Raw genomic sequence first — 20,423 nt, forward strand, 5'->3', positions numbered from 1 at the left:
TTCGTTCAGAGACTTTTGTTGTGTAGCAGAGAAATGTTTTACTTCCGGTTAGCCTTATCCGGTCCTCTTTCCTGCCTCCCGTTCAAGATGGTGAGACTTTAGTGTTCGTGATTGATTCGCGAATATGTTTTAGTATATGAAATCTCCTTTATATAGTCAAGAAAACTACGTGATCACCGAGTATAGTTAGTAACATATCTGATTTTATTTAATACTGGCCACTATATCGGGATTATTAGACGGTTTAAGTAAGAAGTTTCTGATGATGTTTAGCATGTGCCTTCCTCTTCAGTAGCACGCGGCATGGACAGGCCTGGTATTGTGTGTATGTATATAAAGCAAAATACTGCCATTTAATTTAAACGGCATTATTGCTATTAAGACTTCGATGTACCGATTCTAATTCTGTTATTGTCGATACGTTGCGTAAGTTATATAAGTTATACCAAGACGCTGCAGCCTGTCAATACTTTGGTGTAAACTGGAGATTAATGCAGCATCTACTGATGAATTCAGGACTGGCTTCCTAGGCTAACATAAAATAAAGAGTTGATTGACACTTGGATAATTTAGTAATCTTTTCCAAGAATTCATTTTGATTGTTGTAAAAAGATCACCACTGTTCTTTGGAAATATACAGATCATATACCATAATGGAAAACCATCAGGGAATCACGAATTTCACTTTTACAAAATTTGATTTTAAAAGTAAAATATGAAACAATTTTTTTAGGTCTGTTTGTGGTTACTATAGTAATGGAAATACTGAGAATAATTTTTTGGGAAATTTGTAACTGGGTATTTCCTGATATTTCAAAGATTTTCAATTCTATCAGAACCACATACAGATCTCAAATTTTTAGTTGGTTATCATTGGAATTTTAGAGATTCTGCTTATCGATTACGATTCTTACCGATTCCCAGTTTCAATTCCAATTTGGTAAAAAAAAATAAAAGTCAAAACATGTTTATTCTGTATTTTTGCAAAACATTATTTTGCAACTGAACACCATGAACAAAACAGAAGCCTAAAGAACAACTAATAAACTAGACTAATTTAAATTTCAAAATGTCTTATTGAAGACAAGTACACGGCCAGTAATAGAATAACTCGCAAGCAATAGCACAGCTAAATGCAACTGAAGAACAAAGTTCAGAAATTGAAATAAAATGTAAAATAACACTGCATAGTTTTCTTTTTATAAATAAAATATAGATCAATCCTTATTCAATTTACAATAGTTATTTAGTCAAGAATTTTTTTTTTATTAATGTTAACAGACAGCAGCAGGTTTATTAGGCTGCTGTCACTTTAAGACTGAATGCATTTTCTTTCTTCATCCGTTGACATTTACTTCTGGCTGTGTTCTGCGAGGATATTTTGAAACAATATTGTGTGTATTAAAGCACAAGAAGACACGAAAGAGTACTCAATTCAGTATTTGAGCGCTATATGAGAGGTGGCTTCTGTGTACGCGCTCTGAATGTGCCCAGCACAGAAAACAGTGCTGAATTTCGCATAATCTTTCACTTGAATTATTTAAAGCTCCATTAAAATGCGCACACAGGAATCGATAAGTGGAATCAAAATTTTATAACAAGTATCAGATCCCAGAATTGGAATTGGTTTTCAAGTCCCAACCCTACTCGTGTGTGTGTGTATATATGTGTGTGTGTATATATGTGTGTGTGTGTGTGTAGAGAGAGTGAGGGCAAAGATCAAATAAATTTTAAAGTGCTTGAGCCTAAAATACATGGTAATTCATTAGTCAGAAAATGTTTAATTGAATTATGTTCTATACTATTTTAATAATCAATTATTTCCATTTTCAAATGCTAGACTAAGAAGAGAAGGAACAACGGACGTGCAAAGAAGGGCCGTGGCCATGTCCAGCCCATCCGCTGCACCAACTGTGCCCGCTGTGTTCCCAAGGACAAGGCCATCAAGAAGTTTGTCATCAGGAACATTGTGGAGGCTGCTGCTGTGAGGGACATCTCAGAAGCTAGTGTGTTTGACTGTAAGTGACTGCTTTAACAACCAAAACATTGACCAATTCTCATTAGTATGCCTTTTCAGATTAAAATAGCGGTTTTCTGTTTTCCGCTCTTCCTTTTGTAGCATATGTATTGCCCAAGCTCTACGTGAAGCTGCATTACTGTGTTAGCTGTGCCATCCACAGCAAGGTGGTGAGAAACAGATCCCGGGAGGCCCGCAAGGACCGAACACCACCTCCCCGCTTCAGGCCTGGCGTAAGTGCCTTGAAATTATGTAGCTGACCAATCTTAATTACTCCTTTCAAGGTAGGGTAGGCAATTCCAGAGAGGCTAGCAATAGCAAGCTAGCTTTGAAAGCATGAGACTCCATCCTCGCTTCAGTGCGTCTCCAAAGCCACACCTCCTTCAAAACACATGAACGGAGGGCTCTACAGTGCGACCATTTTGCTCGCATATGCCCCTAAAAATCGATCCGTGCGAACCCTTAAAAATGATTTACGAGCACAATGTGCGAGTAACTACAACCTGCCATAATCGAAAACGAGAAGATAACTAAATAAAAATAGTTTTGAATGACAAAAACTATGACGAAAATCTATTGACATTTTCGTCAACGAATAAAAACTAGACAAAAATGTTAGATAGTGACGATTTGGGAAGCGATCCAGTCAGGACTGATGTCCTGCGTTTGTAGATGCGCATATTTGTCCTGTAGTATTAGGGACGTGCTGCTGATCTACCAGCGGCACACGGGTTCACATGCGCTGCATGTCTCATGAAATATTAAAAAATGTAAACGTTTGGGAGAATGAGTAGAGCAGCCATATAGATCTGAATGAGAGTGACGACGACACATAGTTTTCTGTGCGCACACACTCGACTCGAAGCGTGCAGCCACACACACAACGCGCGAGGACTGCATTTAGCTCTCTTTCGTTTCTGAATGGACAAATACACAACATTATGTCGAAATGTCCGTTTTGGAGAGTATTCTATTTTCGAATACTATTTAGGATGGATAGTATGCGAATTGGGACGCAGCAGTAAACTGTGTCGGTTAAGTCTTAAACAGTTTTGAGTGTATCGGATGTGCATCAGTGCAATTGGATCCGCATGTCATTGGACATGATACGATGTCTTAAAGTGACAGTGAGTAATAAACCTAATGCAGTCTGTGTCCTTAATATTTATCAAGCAACAAAAGAAAAAGAGAAAAGCATTCACTGCTCGTTAATAGCTTTAATAAGGATTAATTATATTTCATTCATACAAATAAATATGTCTGCTGCTTGAAATAATAAAGAATGATGTATGCAAGTAGTTATAAAGAAAGCATATATCATTCATTGAAAGAAGACTATTCTACTTTAGGAAAAGTGGTTTTATTTAATCTGTATATGTATTGCATGTTCAAACTTTAAAATCATTCATATTAACAGGTTAATAGATGTTTTCTCCGGGAGTATGTGGGTTTGGACATTTTAGAGAAATTCTAAATGAATGCATTACAATTGAACTAAACCCATTATATTTTAGTCATCTAAATTGTTTTATTTTTAGTCCAGTTTTAGTTGACTAATACTAGTAAATACTAATACTCTCATTTAAACTAGTTTCTCCTCAATGTTGTGGAAAAAGCCTCTGCAGTGAAAGATGCAGATTCACAGGTGTGCCGATGTGCTCCTCCTCCTGAGAGCAACACGTTCCCCTTGTTCTGTTTTACTAAAGTGATTGTAAAGTGTGATTTATACTTCTGCATCAAAACGACGGTTTCACACCATAGTTAAACAGAAAGAGAAGGAGCACCAACGTTGTGTTTTTATATATTTAATAAACAGTTTGTTAAACTCTGTTACTTGAACATTTTTCACTGCGCTCCAAAATGTCTTTGTGTGCTCCTAGATTTTTTCATTTAGGAGCACATGTGCTCCTTGGGAAAAACCTTAGCGTAGAACCCTGGAACACACACAACAGAATCTGCAAAGTGTCACGAGACGAGAGGCGGCGTTAAATTACGTCATTACGACATGGCATGAACGCAGCATAAGTTTGTTGTTTTGGTTCAAGAGGAACTGTTAAGTTAAGTATGTAAGGTGCCTGCTGTTTCTTTGTGGCACCTGGTGACGCTGGACCATATGCAATGATTGGACGAACATTTTTGGTCCTGAGACTCCCACAGAAGACATATATCTTTTGATATTTAGACCACTTTTATTGTTGATTGCTATCAGGATGTGTAGACACAAATTGCCTACCCTAGCTTTAAGTTAAAGTAACAGCTGCAGTTTGTTAGTAAAGTTTCAATGCTTGTATTGTTGTTACTTTTATGTGGATCTCAGCATCTTCTTTTGTCCTTTTTTCCTGCAGGGTGCTCCTCCTAGAGCTCCTCCGAAGCCCATGTGAAGCAAATCAACTGTCACATTCTGTGCATTGTTTTGCAGAAAAATAAAAAAATATCTGAGACAGGTCCTAGGGTTTCTTTGTTTTGATTGTTGCTGCGTAGTTTGTTTGGAGCTCTAAATCTGTCATTTTTCTCTCATATTCAATCTTAATTTTTTATTCTCTTTTAATATATATAATTATGTATCATGGTTAACATATCCCCAATATTATTTTACATTTAAAAAATTGGAGCATATTGATATTGCTGGTTACCTAATTTTTAAACATCAACCACTAGTTCGTAGACGGCTAGCATAAATAGTTTTAAATGTATGTCAATAATAAGGGTCAAAATTTGTGATGCCTCTTGCTCTAAGAAAATCTGGTCATAATATTGATTTAATTAATATTCGCAGTCAGTGGTACAACCTTAATTTACAGATTTTTATAAACACATTAATAATCCATTGTTTTTTGAATAGCACACCTCAAAGGAATAATGTTAATGTTTTAGAATCAGAATCAGAAAGAGCTTTATTGCCAAGTGTGCTTGCACACACAAGGAATTTGTTTTGGTACTGAGGCTTCCAGTGGACATATACAAATACAACATGAAACATAATACTACAAATTATAAGAATAAAAAATATAAATATATGAGAATAAAACTATCACAGTTGGGTTTAGTCAGAATAGACATTTTCAGATTTACAGATTATGAACCTATTTACAGTGTTTTGAATATTATAAATAAATAAATCTACATATAAGTATCACCTGAGTTGTAGGATATTGCACTAAACAGTGGGAGTATTGCACTTACAGGCATAACTCGCATTTCCTCTGTGATTCTAATTATTATAGCTGAATAATAAAAGAAAACGTATTTAGTGATACCTACATTATAGTTCTTAAAAAAATAAATCCTTCAATTTAAATAAAATGTAAAAATGAAATATTAAAACTTATTTAATTGTTAAAATGTCTATTGTTGATTAAAGATAATTCAATAAAATATGATCTTTACTATTCATATGTCTTTCTAGATTGTTGGTAGTTTGAGTCATGTTAACACAAGTACTGGACAGACATGCTTTGAATTTAAACTATACTTATGCACCTTATAAACACAGATGTACAAAGTTCAGGTTTTTGCGGTGTTGCTCAAACTTTGACGCAGTCAGGCAACATGTCTCGATCTGAAGAATGACTTAAAAATTGGCTTTTTTTGCACATTACAAATAAAACACCCATCTTTATAGTATAATGGTTATATTATTTGTAAAATTATAATGTGTACTTGTAAGTATACTTAGTTGCATCCAAACTGTTATGCCACTCTTAGGCAGAAAGAAGAAAGTCATGAAATTCCAGTTTCTGTAATGTGTTTAATCAATTAATATGTCCCTAAATACAGTTAAAATGGGTTTAGAAAAGTAATTTGCAATAAATCACATAGTTTCTGAATGACAGAATTTGACTCAATGTACTTTATTTCTTTCTACATAAATGTTCTTAAAAGAAATAATGTTAGATGAGCTTTTGTTTGTATCTATTCCACTTGCCATCTGTTACTGCAGGATTTTGAAAAGTGCTGAGTGTCACTAAGTCCCAGTGATCTCCTTAGTGAGGTGCGAGTTCATAATCAGCCTGCCATGTTCAGTCAGACACACAGCAGCCTTGACGAGGACTGGAAATTAACCAACAAAATGAAAATGGCTACATCTAATTAGTTTCATTCAGTTCATTGGTTCATCCTTTGTATTTTCTCAAATTTCAGGTATTAAAGAAAGACTGAAAAACTAATTAAGCTGCTACTAATTCAATAACTTCAGGCTTTATTCTTCGGCTGTGCTCAGGGAAGACCAAGAAAAGAGCACGCGCTGAGAAGAGGCTTGTCTCCACAAGTTGAACATTTCATTAAAAAAGCCATTTTCAAAGGCCTGAATTTTGGAGGGCATTGAACACGATGGCAGAAAGTGATGGAGCTGTGGAGGAGCAGGAGATGGAGACACAAGAGGTCAACCGTGACGAGGAAGCCCTTTTCCATTTTGGCAAATATAGTGAGGCTCGGGCCGCAGTGCCATGGGAACAACGCACATTCAAAGAGAAGGTGCTCCACCACGTTGATCGGATCTTTCTCATTTTTCTTGCACTCTTCCTAATAGTACACTTTGGAGATTTCCTGTATAAGATCTGGTATGTGACCAGCTGGAGGAATGTCTTAGACTTTATTCTGGAAACTGTGTCATATCTCTTTACACAAGAGAAGGATGAAGAGCTTATAGAACTGTAGACATTCCTGAAATTCCACTGCTTTATACATCAAGATCGAATTGGAACTGAATCCAATTTTAGGGCTCTTTCAGTAAAGCTTGTGTTAATTACCAGTACAGCTGTGAAACTTGTTTTATAATGTAAATGGTTTGTGATTGATGTGTTTGGCATTGTGAGGTTTTTGTTCCTGACAATAAAAATCTTCTGTCTATTCGATTTTGTTCACTTTTAATGTGTTTATGTCTGGAGCTGTTTGTTTTACTTTAAATACGTGCTATTCTATATTTTGGCAATGGTATATTGTGTCTAGATACTTTTATCCTGGCCTCTACTACTAAGGTAGAGAAGAGCTGATGCAATTAATGAGACATTAGAAAGCTTTGTATCAAAGTCTGAACTTTTAGGGATAGTTCACCCAAAAAATCCATAATATATTTTTTTATACTATAGTAGCCTATAGTCTTTGACTATCCATTTGATGACGGGTTTAAATGCCACCAAAAGGATAAAAGCCCGATACAACTTCTACTACCTTTTTAGTTACATATTGAAACTTTTTTAGATTTAGAAGACTTAGCGGAATACAATATTTAAAAACCTCTGTATTCACCATATGAGGTGTTGTTGAATGTGTAGCTGTTGTTAGCTAAACTGGAAGGGATTTTGATTCTAAAACATAAAAAAAGCACAACTGTTAAGACAATTCATTTTTATTTGTATTATATTTGTAGTATAAACAAGTTCAAGACTATCAATGTAAACTATTAATATTTTTAACGGAAAACTCCTCATAGAGGTCCTAAAAAGTCTTGATAGAATCATTCTAGAATCATTGCTAGCACGCCATGAACGAGGAAAAAATAGTATCCAATCATCGTCTCCCGTTTTGACAGGGCGCATCGAGCAGCCAATCAGATCATTGCATACTGCTACATCCATCAGCTATTTTCCTCCACTCGTCCTCTCTATTCCGGAAATTGCAGCGTGACCGACGTTTCGTGTCTTTCGCAGACTTAAAGTATGTTTTCATTGACATTTCACTTGTATGTTGAAAGTATTAAAATGTGTTTAGGTTAAGTTTTAAGCTAGTATTCATGATTAAAATTCAACTGTATTTCCATTCTGTTAGCACGTGCTTATCAAGTTATATAGGCATACTCCATTTTGTTTCTTAATACGCTCTAGTCAGAGTAGAATTGAAATATAGCAGAATGTAATTATAGTTAATAACACTAATAAGACGTGATTGCTTGAAAAAATGTTCTGGTTATTTGAATTATGTTGTAAAATATAAATATGTCATTAACCCTAAACCAAGCGTGTTTAACACGCTTGATAAACCAAGTCAGCTGCTTAGCAGTTCAGGGATAAACATCGGACTTTCACTGTATGCATTATATTATATATACTTAACTATATTATACTATATATCTTATATACTTAATCATTATAGTAATTAATTTCATAATTTATCAAATATATATAAGAAATATTTAATTTAAACCATGTTTCCAATCTTATAGCACCATTCGTGAGACCAAAGATTTCTTTAAGATTTCAAATTTTTGTCTATATATTAGGAGCTGTATTTAATATAGTTTTTTTTTTTTAGTCAATATATTCATCGTTGGTCAAATCTTCTTAAGATCAAATGAATCAAAGATGCATATAAACCATGCATCATTTATAATAAAAATCATATTATACAAAAAAAGGAATTGTGTATTTTGATTTCATGGTGATTTCAATATATTTTTTGTTAATCCATATATTTGATCAAATGCTTCTTAAAATCAAATGAATAGAGGATACATGAACACAAATCCATTAATCAGTTGTAAATAAGTGTAACCTCTCTTCTAGAATGCGTTACGTGGCCGCTTACCTGTTGGCTGTACTGGGTGGCAACACCAACCCATCCGCCAAAGACATCAAGAACATCCTGGGGAGTGTCGGAATCGAGGCCGATGATGAGCGTCTTAACAAGGTGGATCCTGGATCTAATAAACCTGTTTTTAAATCGGATATCAGAATCATTATCCTAATACAATTGAAGTGTTTTATAATTAAACATCTTAACATTCATCATAACATTATCTTTTAATTCTCCACTCCTTGCCTTAAATAAATCTCTTGGGTATATTCTATTATTATTAGTAAAAAAAAAAAAAAAAAAAGGATTTCCATACAGTTCTGTGTTTTTTGCACAATAAACTCTGGTGCACTTTCCTTGTTCTTACTCAATAACACGGATGCTCATGTACAGCAACTAAATTCCCCAATGAGTCAATCTTTCCTTTTTTTTGCTGTTACTCAACAGGTCATCAGTGAACTGAATGGCAAAGACATCAATGAAGTCATGAATGCCGGTAAGGCTGCATTGATTTTACCGTTTGACTTGCACAATATTAAAATCATATAAGCATTTGAGTTCCTCATAACACTCATTTTTTTGTTGTCTCACTTGCATGTTTCCACAGGCCTCTCTAAGTTAGCCTCCGTTCCAGCGGGTGGTGCAGTGGCGGTTTCTGCTGCTGCCGCTAGTGGCGCTGGAGCCGCTCCTGCTGGGGAAGCACCTGCAGGTGGGTACTTTAATAAACCTGCTGATATTATAGTTAACTAAAACAAAAAAACACAGAAAAAATTTACTTGAAATAAACTAAACTTGACTATAATAAAATATAAAAAAACGTAAACTTATTTTATTTCAGCTATTTTCATAGTTTAAATTGTACTAAAAAATGAAACTAATATGATAAATGCACAACAAAATTATTAGAAATAAATTAACTATAACAAAAAATAGGTCAAATTAAAATGAAAGCAGAAAATGTAAAAAAAAATAAAAACTAATGCAAAATATTAATGACTTTAATACTATCTCAGTAATACTGACACTATAGGCACAACAATTTATTTCAGTCCAGTTTGTATTTTGAATAGTGAAGATAATGTTATAGGTTCTCTTGAATAAAACTGCTCAGGATATTTTTATTCACCGTCATTGTTTACAGTTTTCCAGATGCATTATGTTTTAAATTTTAGCAAAATATTCCCTTGCACAATTTTCTAACCCTTTTGCTGGTGTTTTTCATTAGCAGTTTGAATGTCGCCTGTGAGGCATTGTTTTGTTACGGATCTGATTATATTGTAGCATTTCTTCCTCATTCCCTTTTACTAAATTGCTGAAGTCGGCTGATTTGCTCCAGTGATAAAATAATTTGTCTTAAGTCAGAAATGACCTGGAAAGTTTGTGCAATATGTGTGATTTGACATTTGCATGTTTGCCTTTCAGCGGAAGAGAAAAAGGAAGAGAAGAAAGAAGAATCTGAGGAGTCTGATGAAGACATGGGCTTTGGCCTCTTTGATTAATCTTTCTTTTGTACCTGTAAAAATACAATAAAAAAGGAAAACATTTGTGTTTAAAGATGCTTTGATTATTTGTCTTTGAAATGGTGAACCGTTTTTGTGGTTACTGATATAAGTTGAATAGGACTTGCCAAAACTTGTTGCATCCAACTTTTTGTGTGAGCAATACACAGTATTTATTAATCTTGGTTAAGTGTCAGTAAATGAAAAATACAACTGTTCATTGTTAATGTTATCTCAGGTCCATTAAATAATAACAGACATGACCTGATTTTGATAATGGTCTTCTAGTAAATGCTGAAAATAACTGATATTAATTAATAAATGCGTAGAAGTATTTTTTTATTGTTAGTTCATGTTAACTAATAGAACCTTATTCTAAAGTGTCACGGCTAAAGTTTAAAATAAGCCACATTTGTTAGATATAAATGTAATATTGTAAAATAATTGTTTCCTTAACATTCATACTGCACCTTCTCCATCTTCCGTTATTCAACAAACAGGCTTCTTTGGCTCCAAATCAATTTCATTGGCAGACTCAATAGTTGGCATGTCAGAGCATTCAAAACTAAACATGATCATTTACAGTCGTCTCTGCACATTAAACTGAGATCAGATGAAATATACTAACAATAAAAATCACCCTTTGGAGGAAGGTGACTTCTAAAATAACAAGTGCCTGGCAAAAGGCTCTGAGCGTGTGTTGGTCAAATGTCAATTGCAGTATTTCAGTCATCAATCACTTGTCTCTGGTGTACAAAAATAGGACCAGGTGGCAGAATAGCATAAACTGGCAAAAACCCTGTCATGCTGACTGGCCACTGCCTCTCTCAAATAAGCCTGAGTTTAATTCTCTGTTCAAAGTAAATCAGGGTTGCAGTATAATGAAGAAGCGTCTGCTGCTCTCTGCAATTCAGGACTTTAAAGATGATATGAACTATCATGTAAGTAGCCTAACATTTGACACATGTAAGATTAGAGGTGAACTGTGATTAACTGGTGGGTTATATGAGAAATCTGTGGCATTTACAAGACATTTATTCTTTAGAAAACATGAAATTTGTAATTAGGGTTTACGGGGAAAACAGCATATAATCCCAGACTAAAATGCAAGTTTGAGCTGTTTTAACAGAAAGCAACTTGCACTGGCGTATCTTAAAATATGTCATTGCCACTGTTTTGTCTCAAGATGCACATCCGTAATGTTTTTTTCTAAGGCATGTGTATAAAAGCTACTTTAATGTCCTAATTGAACTAAGGCTTAATCCTGCCTTAATCTAAGCCCTGTCTGTGAAACCAGGCCTACATGTTTTACATTAGGTTTTAAATATTAGAATTTGTTTGTCCACATCTTTTAAAAGACAACATGCTTGCAATCCATTAGCAACAGTGACATAAACTAAGCCAATCTGTATGTGAGGACGTGAACATGAAGAGAACAAAAGAAGTCAGAGAAAATGAGATAAATGAGGAAGAGGAGCAAAAGTGGGGCAAAGGGGAGCAATCTGAAGAGATAAAAACAGATACTGAGTTACCGGAGGAGTTCTATCATGGTCTTGAAGATCTACCCTGGAACCTGAACTCACTGGAGCAGTTACTCTATATCAGCCTACCAGCATGGGTGCATAGAGGTGAGGAGCCGCAATACATGATAGTTCTAGATTCAATGCACTTTCAACTTTGTTACTGACACTCTCTGCTGTCACTGGTGATTCTGGAGTTGGGAAAACATTAGCTGTGCAGTTGAAGAGCAAAGCTTTATGAAGGACAGTGGGCAGCCCTCCATCACTCTTACCCTCATTACGCCCCATCCCACCTGCTCCACAGAACGATAGGCAAATGTCAGGCACATGCTTTTGTGGTACAAGTTGTTTGTGACTAATGTCGGGGACACACTTAACGACTAGCTGACACATTCTAAGACTGAACTGAACACACTTACAGATTGTTTCCAACGACTGGAGCAGATTTTAAACACAGACTGAACGCAACTCTCTCTGACTCAGCGTGGATCATTCGTAAGTATCAAATTACGTTCATAATCGATCTTACAGTCGTTAAGGGTGTTCCCGGCTTTAGTAAAATAGACGACAGAGACTACCTAACTAAAAAAACATACTCTAAGAACATTATGCTAACGTTGCCAATAAGTTATATAAACGTTTTCTCCAAACGTTCAAAACGTCCAGTTTTTTAAAATGTTTTAAAAACATATTTTCTAAGATGCAAACGTTCCATTTTGGAAACGTTATGGGAATGTTACTTTTAAATGTTGTCTGAACATTCTGAAACAAGTAACATTTAAAAATGGTAGATGAACATCCAACTAAAACGTTTCAGAGACAACTTTGAATGTATATAAATTATTTTGAATGTATATACTTTGAATGTATATAAATTATTTTGGGGTAACGTTTTGAGAACATTATTAAAAACCAGATAAAATATTGGAACAAAAAACTTTGAACGTTCTATTACTACTACCAGAACTAATGTTACTGGAAGAATGTCATAACTTTCGGAGAACCTTGCCAGAACATTCTGAGAACGTTCCCTTTTAGCTGGATCTCAAGTGACATAAAGCCCCGAAAAGTACTTAACAGTTAATTCATGTTTAAAATGCATGAATACAGTATCATTACACAACCATTCAAACGTTTTTTTATTTAGTTTAAAAAAATAATAATTTTAACTAAATTTTATTTAGGCTGATATTTCAAATAAATGCTGTTCTTTTGAACTTTATTTTCATCAAAGAATCTTGAAAATAACTGTTATGGTTTTCACAATATTAAGTAGCACAACAGTTTTCTACATTGATTCAATGTTTCTGGAGCAGCAAATCAGCATATTAGAATGATTTCTGAAGGATCATGTGACACTGAAGACTGGAGTAATGATGTCGAAAATTCAGCTTTGCCTCACAGGAATAAATTGTATTTTAAAATATATTCAAATATGGCAGAATTTGAAAGAACCTTAAGCAAAACATACCACAAGTAGAAGTTTGGTGATGATGACTTAAAAGACATAGTTAATGTCATGAACTTCACTTTTTGATGTGCCAGCTGAAAAGTTATTTCTGAGAAAAGCTCTAGCAGCAATTCTCTGCAGATGCCACTTGGTTTGATATTCTTTAATGCAAGAACTTAAAGTGACTTAAGTGTCCACAACCTTTTTCAGGCAACTATGCACTATATCCAGTCTAATGTACTGTATACTGTACTATACATGTAAATATGCACATGCTAAAATGAAATCTCTCTGTTCAGCTTTGCTTTGTAACCTAGCAGAACAGTTTGGCATCTGGACCTTTCACAACAACATCTTTCCGTGTCGTCTCATATCCTACGCCTTACTGCCGTACACTCTGCCAATTACAACTGTCATCTCGTTCATCTATAGGTGATCTTTTGTCTAAATCAGTTGTTCATATTCTTGTTTCAGTATCTTATCAGTAGAAAAATATTTAAGTACCGCATTCCTAGTGTTGTTTTGCATGTGTGTGAATAGATTTTTGCGCTGGGCGAAGAAACTTCCCCACCAGGCTCTGAATGCAGTCAGGGAATTCAAAAAGGAAGTGATCGAACACCTGCGGTTCCCCCTTGCACACTTGAGAGGACTGTTGCCTAACAGGTAAAACTAGCAACGCTATGATTGAACTAATAATCAACATAAAACGACACATTTTACTTCCGTAATATGACATTATTTCATGTCGCATTACGGACATAATTAGATGTTCTTGAATTTTTCCAGATTCCCGCTTTTGCAAATTCCACCTTTGGTCCCCAGGCCTGCTCTATTTCTTGCACCCTGGTCCTGTCTCCCCCCTCTTTCTTTGTCTTTCCTTCCCTGTTCCTCTTTTCCTTTACTTTCTATTGCTTTGCGTTTTCTGTCATGCCGTCTTCCTACTTCAACCTGGAAGAAGCACCCGGAGCGCAGGAGCCCGACCCAGCCTTTTTGGTTTAGACAACGATCCTTTCTCTGTTTCCAGCTCAATGGATCCGGCGGTTTCTGCAAAAAGACAGATAACATCATTACAGATGCTAAGCTACTATCTTCAACCTTCCTCCTGCAGCTCAACTTGGAGTTAGAAATGGTAAGCCATTCTGAAACACCACAGCTTCAGAAGGTCACGCTAGATTACGAAAGAAGTTTATTACTAGACTTGGACAAGCACATGAACGCAGGAGTAAATCTCTCTTCTCCTTGTATCTCCTACATGGATGTGCAAGAGGAAGACTGAAGGACAGTGCGTTATTTATTGCAGACAAAAGTCTCTGAAAAATCTCTCTAATGGCTGATTAAAAACAACGACACTACATGTATTTGTTGTTTCAACTTAAAACAATGTTCATGCTACCTTAAAATTTTAAGTTTAGTCAACTCAAATATCCAACTTAGTTATTATTAGTCATTATACAACTTTACATTTCAAGTTGTCTAAACTTAAAATTTGAAGGGAGCTTGAACACTTACTTTTTTAAGTTGAAACAATTTTTTTTTTCAGTGTATGTGTAGAATACTTAGTTGAAATATGCATATGGAAAGATATTCGTGTTGTTATTGTTAACTTGAGCTAAAATATTGCTTCCGGGAATTGATATAAAGCTGAAATAAAATATAAATATTAGGTGAAAAACTTAAGATTTAACTAACTGAAATAAAATAAGTAGTTAATTAATGTAACTGAAATAAAAATACATAATATTACTGAATGATCATTTCAATTTAGTAGTAAGAATAAAGTAAACGTATAGTAAACATGCAAAAGTCATATTCTGTTTTATGTATGCAAGATTGTTCAAATCTAATAAATGCATTATCAAGTTGGATTTGGACAGCCTGATTTATTGAAACTGCTTATTGCATTTAAAAAATATATATATATATATATATATATATATATATATATATAAAAATACACAAATTACGGATGGATCAAATGAAATTAAGCATAAAACTACAGCAGTCAGTAGTTGGCTGTAATCCTATTACTGACATATACTTTTTTGTCATTCATTAACTAAAATTATTATGCTCATTCTTTATCTTGAATAATTTAAATTTAGTTTTTAATACCATTTTAGAAGAAACCACGAACAACACTTTACAAAATAGATTTATTAATATATTTAATCTTAATGGTGTAAACCTTCTGCATATGCCCGCATACACATTTACAACATATTTAAAATATATACATGCTTAGTGAGTATAGTTTACAAATTTGAGGTATAATACAGATTAAAAATACATTATAAAAATAATGAATGCAGTTGTGCAAAAATTTGCAGAATACATAAAAATCCAAATTAAGATTTCTCTAGCTTACCTCTTTCAGGTTTGTTTTTTAATGTACACTTTGCAACATTATATGCAAATGTTTAGCATGTTCATATTAAGAGCGAACCGCTCATCTCAAAGGCTGGTGGTTTTGGTTTCTTTAGAAATATTCACAGTGTTTCCTCCTAAATTTCACATTAATTTAATAATGTTTTATGGTGTAACAAAACCAGTTATTTCTGGTGTGTTAGCACACTATTTGGGTTATTGTGCAAAAAACTAAATCCTTCATTACATCGTTTTTTGTGTTGATACAGTTCAAAGTTATATCCAGTAAAACTCTGACAACTAGGCCCTGTTTACAACTGGTAGTAAGATGTGCTTTGGTCGTTTGGATCTCCAGTAGACGAGTGAGACACATTCCCATTTACACCTGGTGTTTAAATCTCTTTTGTCCACTTTCAACCACTTCTGTCCTGATTTCTTAAAGGGGAGGATCTATAGGCGGGTAAATGTATGGGCTTTTTTCAGATTTTTCGATCTAATGGATGAAATAAGCTCATGCAATTTATATATGAATGCGCCTGGCGAAAAACTTTAGTTTCTGCCCGACAATGCCGAACACAGTGTTAGAAATCAGGAATGGTGAGAGAGCATTGTGTTTGGTACGTTTATCTTTTACGTTTACGTCTTCAAACCAAATTTGTGTCTGAACCAAAATCCCGCCTGGCTAGTGCGTTTACCATAATGGCGGTCTTTTGTAGCTTTGCTTTCGTTCGGACTGTAGACTGTAAAAAAAGAAATCTGGTTGAATGGTAGAAAGTGGACGAGCTCAAAGCGTTTTAGACCCCGTTTACACCTGTATTTAGCGTCGGCCACTTATGATCGAATCGACCAAATCGTATCTTAATACCATAAGCTTCTACAAGCTTATGAATTCTTGCTCAGAGTTGTGCGTGTTCTGATCCTCTGCTTTAATGTCAGGGAGATTCAGATGGCTCTCGCTCATGTGAGTGAAGCGATCTTGGAGATACTGGTTCCCAAAGCCCATGATGTGGCCTGTGGCCTGGCGATGTAGATTAGCAACTTGGGCCGTGAAGTCCAGAGAGAAGGCGAACTTCACCAGCTCTGGTGCCACGACGGGCGGGCAGGTTTTCTTATTTGGAACTTCTGACAGAACATATTGATCAGCCATTTGCTGGAAGGATCTATAGGTGATCCCGTCCAGAAAAGTGCTCACGGTGCCGTTATCTTTCAGCTGGAGGGACAGGAGATGAGAAAACGTTAGTGGGGAAAAGGAAATATGTGGACCTTCTTTAAATACTACACTGCATGGAACAGGTCAACATTTCATATATGTTTGAAACTGAAATAAACATCTGCGAAACTAAAAAAAAATATATCTCAGTATGTTTAGTAATTTCAGAATGAATGCGATACACTTACCCTATTATCTATTATGTCCCCATGATGTTTTAACAGTTCTGTGATTCTCCTGACAACCTCTTCTTGTGATACTATAGTTGCTGAAATATGATAGAAAATGTAAGAAATTTCATAAAAGATACTGTGCACTTCGTCAAGAAAAAAACAACCTGAGACTAATGCCTATTCGCTCATTATTCACTCTTCACGTGTCTTTCAAAACCTGTATACTGGGGTTCTTTTTCGCTGAACACAAAAATAATTTTTAAAATAATTTTCACCCAGCTTTTCCATACATTAACAGGTTACGGTGGCACATCGGTCAAACTCCAAAGGACAAAAACGCCATGGAAGTAGTTCAAATGGAGCCGTTGTGTGAGAACTTGCAGAATGGAGAATAAGATTTGATATTTTTGAAGTTATTAATTAAATGATAATTAGTATTGATTCAGAATTAATGGGCTCCTTTTATGGCACTTTATAGAGTTTTTGTCCTTCATAGTCACTATGAATTGTTGAAAATGTCAAATTCTTTTTTGTGTTCCACTAAAAAAATAACAGCCAATGGTTTTGGAACAACATAAGAATAAGCAAATAATTATTTAAACGATTATTGAAACACTCTCAAATTGCTTAAGTGATAACTTGCCATTTATTTAACAAATTAAAATTCTGTTAAATTCAGTTGTCCAAACCTGTATGATTTTCTTACTTTGGTAGAACCCAAAAGAACAATTTAAGAATGTTGGTAACCAAACAGTGCTGTAATGGAGACATTTCTCAAAATATCTTCTTTTGTGTTCCACAAAAGAAAGAAATTATTTTGAAACAACATGATGGTGAGCTATCTGTTCAATCTCATCTTTCTTCAGTTGTCTTGAGTAATTGGGAAACTTTGACACAACTTGCTGATCCCTATTATGGTTTGTGCCGTCCTTTCTACCTAATATTTAACCCATCTCATTTGCATCATTCAAATAGAGTCTATTATAATAACACTCACCACTCTGGTCTGTTGGCTGAAAAGTGGCATTGTCATCGGCTGGATTGTCTTTCACTTCATTCACAATTTTCTCCAGTTCTTCTGACATTTTCTCATAGTACGAGCTTGTGGGTTCCACCATCTTAACAGCTGTGAAAAAAAATATTTAGAATTTTCTCCCCATAAATATGTGAAATTCAAACTACTGCAAAGAACATGTATAATACAGCTGAACATACATTGAGAAAATCTGAGATGCATACATTTTGCAGTGGACATATCTCCACTTCTCCTCCATTTTGACGATCTCCTGTGAAACGGTTTCTTTTTCAAAGACTTTGAGCTCCGCAGGTTGATGTCACCAATTGATTTGCCATCAGCTAAAGGCAAACAAGACATTTGGGGTGTTGAGGGTTGGGATAGGTGGAGCTGTTCTTCAGTTCTCTGATGATCTTGCTCCTTTTCAATGTTTCCTTTGGAGAACCAGTTCAAGAAAGTCTTCCATACAGTGGGTTTCTTTGTCTTCTTGCCTTCTTTGTCCTTCTTTTCCACTGTGGAAGACTTTGGCGTCTTTGAATGAATCTCTCCAACAGTAACTGTACTTGTTTGGGCAGGAGCATCATTGCTTTGCCCTCCTTCTTGCTTGCCCTTATCCAAATTTTGAAACCACTTCTTGGGTTTGCCATTGGACTTCTGAGACACATTAGACCCATCGTTGCGACGCAGACTGCCTTTGACTCTCCACTTTTTGGATTTCTTATCATAAGACATCTCCTTTTTGTCCAGTTGTGGTTCAGGGACAGACTCATATCTAATGTTCTCATCTGAGATGGAGGCTTGTGAAGTCAAGTTAAGAGATGTATGTTTGTGTTCTCTTGTCTTCTGCTCTGTGATGGCGACCCATTTGCGTGCTCTGTCCTCCTGTCTCCGAGGACACTGAGATCCATCGTTAAGGCTGAGACTTCGCTTAACATACACCTCTAGCAACCGTTTCTTATCCTTTTCTCCAACTGACAGCAGTTGAGGGGTGTGATGGGATTCAGTTGAAATGGATGCCATGCTGTCATACTATAAAAAACAACAACAATACAAATGAACATTTTTTTTAATTAAATATCTAATCAAAATTCACAAAATAAAGAAAAGAACTTAAAAGAGAAAAAGTGCATTATGAAATCGGCCGAACAACAGCTTCACTTTTTTTTAAATCCCCTTTCAGCGTTCCTTAGATCTCGGATTTACAGCATGCAATTCTAAGGGTTTACATGATTTTCTCAACATGAGGATGAGTAAATGAAGACAAAATGTATATTTTTGAGTGAACTGCCCGTTTAAGAACTGTCGCTATAAAAAATGCGTTTAAATAGCGTAACGGCACACGTATATTCAGCTAGCAACGAAAACACAACAAATTACGATGCGAACATTAGTGGAATGCATTGAAATGTTCGAATAAACCATTGATCCTTTGACTTACAATTTCTCGCACTCTTTTTTCGTCCTGTCCTATCTCCTGTGGCGACAGTTGTTTGTGTCTTAAAGGAACCTTTGACATCTACGCAACGTTTAAAAACGCCCTTTTTTTAAAGAACCACCAATCAGCAGGCGCCTCAGGGTGACATCACTCAGGTAGACTGCGTGTTACTGGCAGGTCAGGTGATGTTTACAGTTTCGACGCGTTCTATTTTTTTTAATTACGACGCACAACCGGGAAATACCTCTAGAAAATTGTTTAAAATGAAACCTAACCAATATAATTCCAAGTGGATTTAAAGAGCAGATTAATACAATAAAACAACTATTCGTTTTCCCCCAAGTTTGGCTTACATGGAAATGCCTAAACCACAAAAAAGATTGCATCATTCTGTAGTCAGTAGACCATTTACTGTAGGTTTTGTTAGATGTATCCTAGCTAAACTGTTTATGAGGTAAAGAAATTCCTGAACCATAACCTACTTATGTAGAGTCGCTTCGGATAAAAGCGTCTGCTAAATGATTTATTCTAGAGACCTAAAATAAGACATGGGAAATCTGACTCTGGCACATAATAAAAATGAAACCAAGAAAAGACAAGTGGGTATGAGAACATTCAGGAGTTGCAATATAAAGACATTTTTCAGGGAATGGCATTTATGATTTTATGAAAAGTAATAGGCCTACATATCAAATAATGCACTAATGTTACCATTTTAATTTAAAGTTAAGAGTCATCCATTAGCATTAAAACAAGATATAGGCTACACACCAGAAACACACCTTGGAAAAGACTTAGCTAATTTGACCATTTATTTGACTGAACTTAATACATTATGTCACATGTTGTTGTTGCATAAAAAATGAAAGAGAGGGAAAATTCAGAGTCAAACCCGTTTGCCTTCTGTGTGCTTGTTTACAGGATTCTTTTCACCAAAAAAGGACATTTGATCTTTTTCATACTTTCACAATTCATCCTTTAATTAAAACAGATGTAGCCATATATAAATAAATGTATATAGTCAGGTACTAATTGTTAATATTTATTGTATTAACAGATTAAAGAATTGGAAAATACATAAATGCATAGGTTACACAACGGCAATAACATCAGTTTGCATATTACATTTATGTCCTTGCTTTCAAAACATAGGTCTATATTGAGTTAGTGATGATAACAAGAATGCAAGTATACCAAGGTGATTTCTTTTACTTTGTATACAGTACCAAT

General features: G+C 35.1%; 4 protein-coding genes and 1 long non-coding RNA gene across 6 annotated transcripts; 4 read left to right on the top strand and 1 right to left on the bottom strand.

The window, feature by feature from the left end:
* Positions 1-15: 15 nt before the first annotated feature.
* Positions 16-4,463, top strand: rps26l (ribosomal protein S26, like). Its single transcript, XM_077197921.1, has 4 exons — positions 16-90; positions 1,841-2,018; positions 2,120-2,250; positions 4,363-4,463. Exons 1-4 carry the CDS (start codon positions 34-36, stop codon positions 4,396-4,398), a joined length of 402 nt encoding a protein of 133 aa, XP_077054036.1. The 5' UTR covers positions 16-33; the 3' UTR covers positions 4,399-4,463.
* A 1,521-nt stretch (positions 4,464-5,984) lies between these two features.
* LOC143707179 (uncharacterized) lies at positions 5,985-6,870 on the top strand. The gene is made up of 2 exons (XR_013193097.1): positions 5,985-6,157; positions 6,237-6,870. It is a non-coding gene; the product is annotated as an uncharacterized LOC143707179 (long non-coding RNA).
* Positions 6,871-7,563: 693 nt separating this feature from the next.
* rplp2a (ribosomal protein, large P2a) lies at positions 7,564-10,081 on the top strand. The gene is made up of 5 exons (XM_077197922.1): positions 7,564-7,672; positions 8,518-8,641; positions 8,975-9,023; positions 9,135-9,236; positions 9,950-10,081. Exons 2-5 carry the CDS (start codon positions 8,519-8,521, stop codon positions 10,024-10,026), a joined length of 351 nt encoding a protein of 116 aa, XP_077054037.1. The 5' UTR covers positions 7,564-7,672; position 8,518; the 3' UTR covers positions 10,027-10,081.
* Positions 10,082-10,825: 744 nt separating this feature from the next.
* Positions 10,826-14,422, top strand: LOC143707180 (uncharacterized). 2 transcript variants are annotated; one of them, XM_077199928.1, is made up of 5 exons: positions 10,826-10,967; positions 11,408-11,654; positions 13,296-13,428; positions 13,537-13,659; positions 13,783-14,422. In XM_077199928.1, exons 2-5 carry the CDS (start codon positions 11,453-11,455, stop codon positions 14,270-14,272), a joined length of 948 nt encoding a protein of 315 aa, XP_077056043.1. In that variant the 5' UTR covers positions 10,826-10,967; positions 11,408-11,452; the 3' UTR covers positions 14,273-14,422. The 2 variants fall into 2 exon arrangements, with proteins under 2 accessions (XP_077056043.1, XP_077056044.1); XM_077199929.1 differs by having other exon boundaries at positions 13,317-13,428.
* A 713-nt stretch (positions 14,423-15,135) lies between these two features.
* LOC143706235 (uncharacterized) lies at positions 15,136-19,272 on the bottom strand. Its single transcript, XM_077197923.1, has 5 exons — positions 19,197-19,272; positions 17,983-18,787; positions 17,741-17,869; positions 16,759-16,838; positions 15,136-16,570 (listed from the first exon to the last, which is right to left on the bottom strand). The coding sequence occupies exons 2-5, from the start codon at positions 18,776-18,778 to the stop codon at positions 16,235-16,237; spliced, it is 1,341 nt and encodes a 446-aa protein (XP_077054038.1). The 5' UTR covers positions 18,779-18,787; positions 19,197-19,272; the 3' UTR covers positions 15,136-16,234.
* Between the last annotated feature and the right edge of the window lie 1,151 nt (positions 19,273-20,423).

Source organism: Siphateles boraxobius, unplaced genomic scaffold, assembly GCF_051911475.1.
Source record: "Siphateles boraxobius isolate OS27281-9 unplaced genomic scaffold, OSU_SipBor_1 41, whole genome shotgun sequence".
In the NCBI taxonomy this organism is placed as follows: Eukaryota; Metazoa; Chordata; class Actinopteri; order Cypriniformes; family Leuciscidae; genus Siphateles; species Siphateles boraxobius.

Bases quoted from the DNA above. Each gene is read 5' to 3' on its own strand.
- rps26l (XM_077197921.1), top strand. From the start codon at position 34: ATGTTTTACTTCCGGTTAGCCTTATCCGGTCCTCTTTCCTGCCTCCCG. The intron at 2,019-2,119 runs GTAAGTGACTGC...TTCCTTTTGTAG, and splicing joins AGAAGCTAGTGTGTTTGACT to CATATGTATTGCCCAAGCTC. The intron at 2,251-4,362 runs GTAAGTGCCTTG...TTTTTCCTGCAG, and splicing joins CTCCCCGCTTCAGGCCTGGC to GGTGCTCCTCCTAGAGCTCC.
- rplp2a (XM_077197922.1), top strand. From the start codon at position 8,519: ATGCGTTACGTGGCCGCTTACCTGTTGGCTGTACTGGGTGGCAACACC. The intron at 8,642-8,974 runs GTGGATCCTGGA...GTTACTCAACAG, and splicing joins ATGATGAGCGTCTTAACAAG to GTCATCAGTGAACTGAATGG. The intron at 9,237-9,949 runs GTGGGTACTTTA...TTTGCCTTTCAG, and splicing joins TGCTGGGGAAGCACCTGCAG to CGGAAGAGAAAAAGGAAGAG.
- LOC143707180 (XM_077199928.1), top strand. From the start codon at position 11,453: ATGAAGAGAACAAAAGAAGTCAGAGAAAATGAGATAAATGAGGAAGAG. The intron at 11,655-13,295 runs GTGAGGAGCCGC...CTCTCTGTTCAG, and splicing joins ACCAGCATGGGTGCATAGAG to CTTTGCTTTGTAACCTAGCA. The intron at 13,660-13,782 runs GTAAAACTAGCA...GAATTTTTCCAG, and splicing joins AGAGGACTGTTGCCTAACAG to ATTCCCGCTTTTGCAAATTC.
- LOC143706235 (XM_077197923.1), bottom strand. From the start codon at position 18,778: ATGGCATCCATTTCAACTGAATCCCATCACACCCCTCAACTGCTGTCA. The intron at 17,870-17,982 runs GTATGCATCTCA...TTTTTTTCACAG, and splicing joins AGATATGTCCACTGCAAAAT to CTGTTAAGATGGTGGAACCC. The intron at 16,571-16,758 runs GTAAGTGTATCG...CTGTCCCTCCAG, and splicing joins GGGACATAATAGATAATAGG to CTGAAAGATAACGGCACCGT.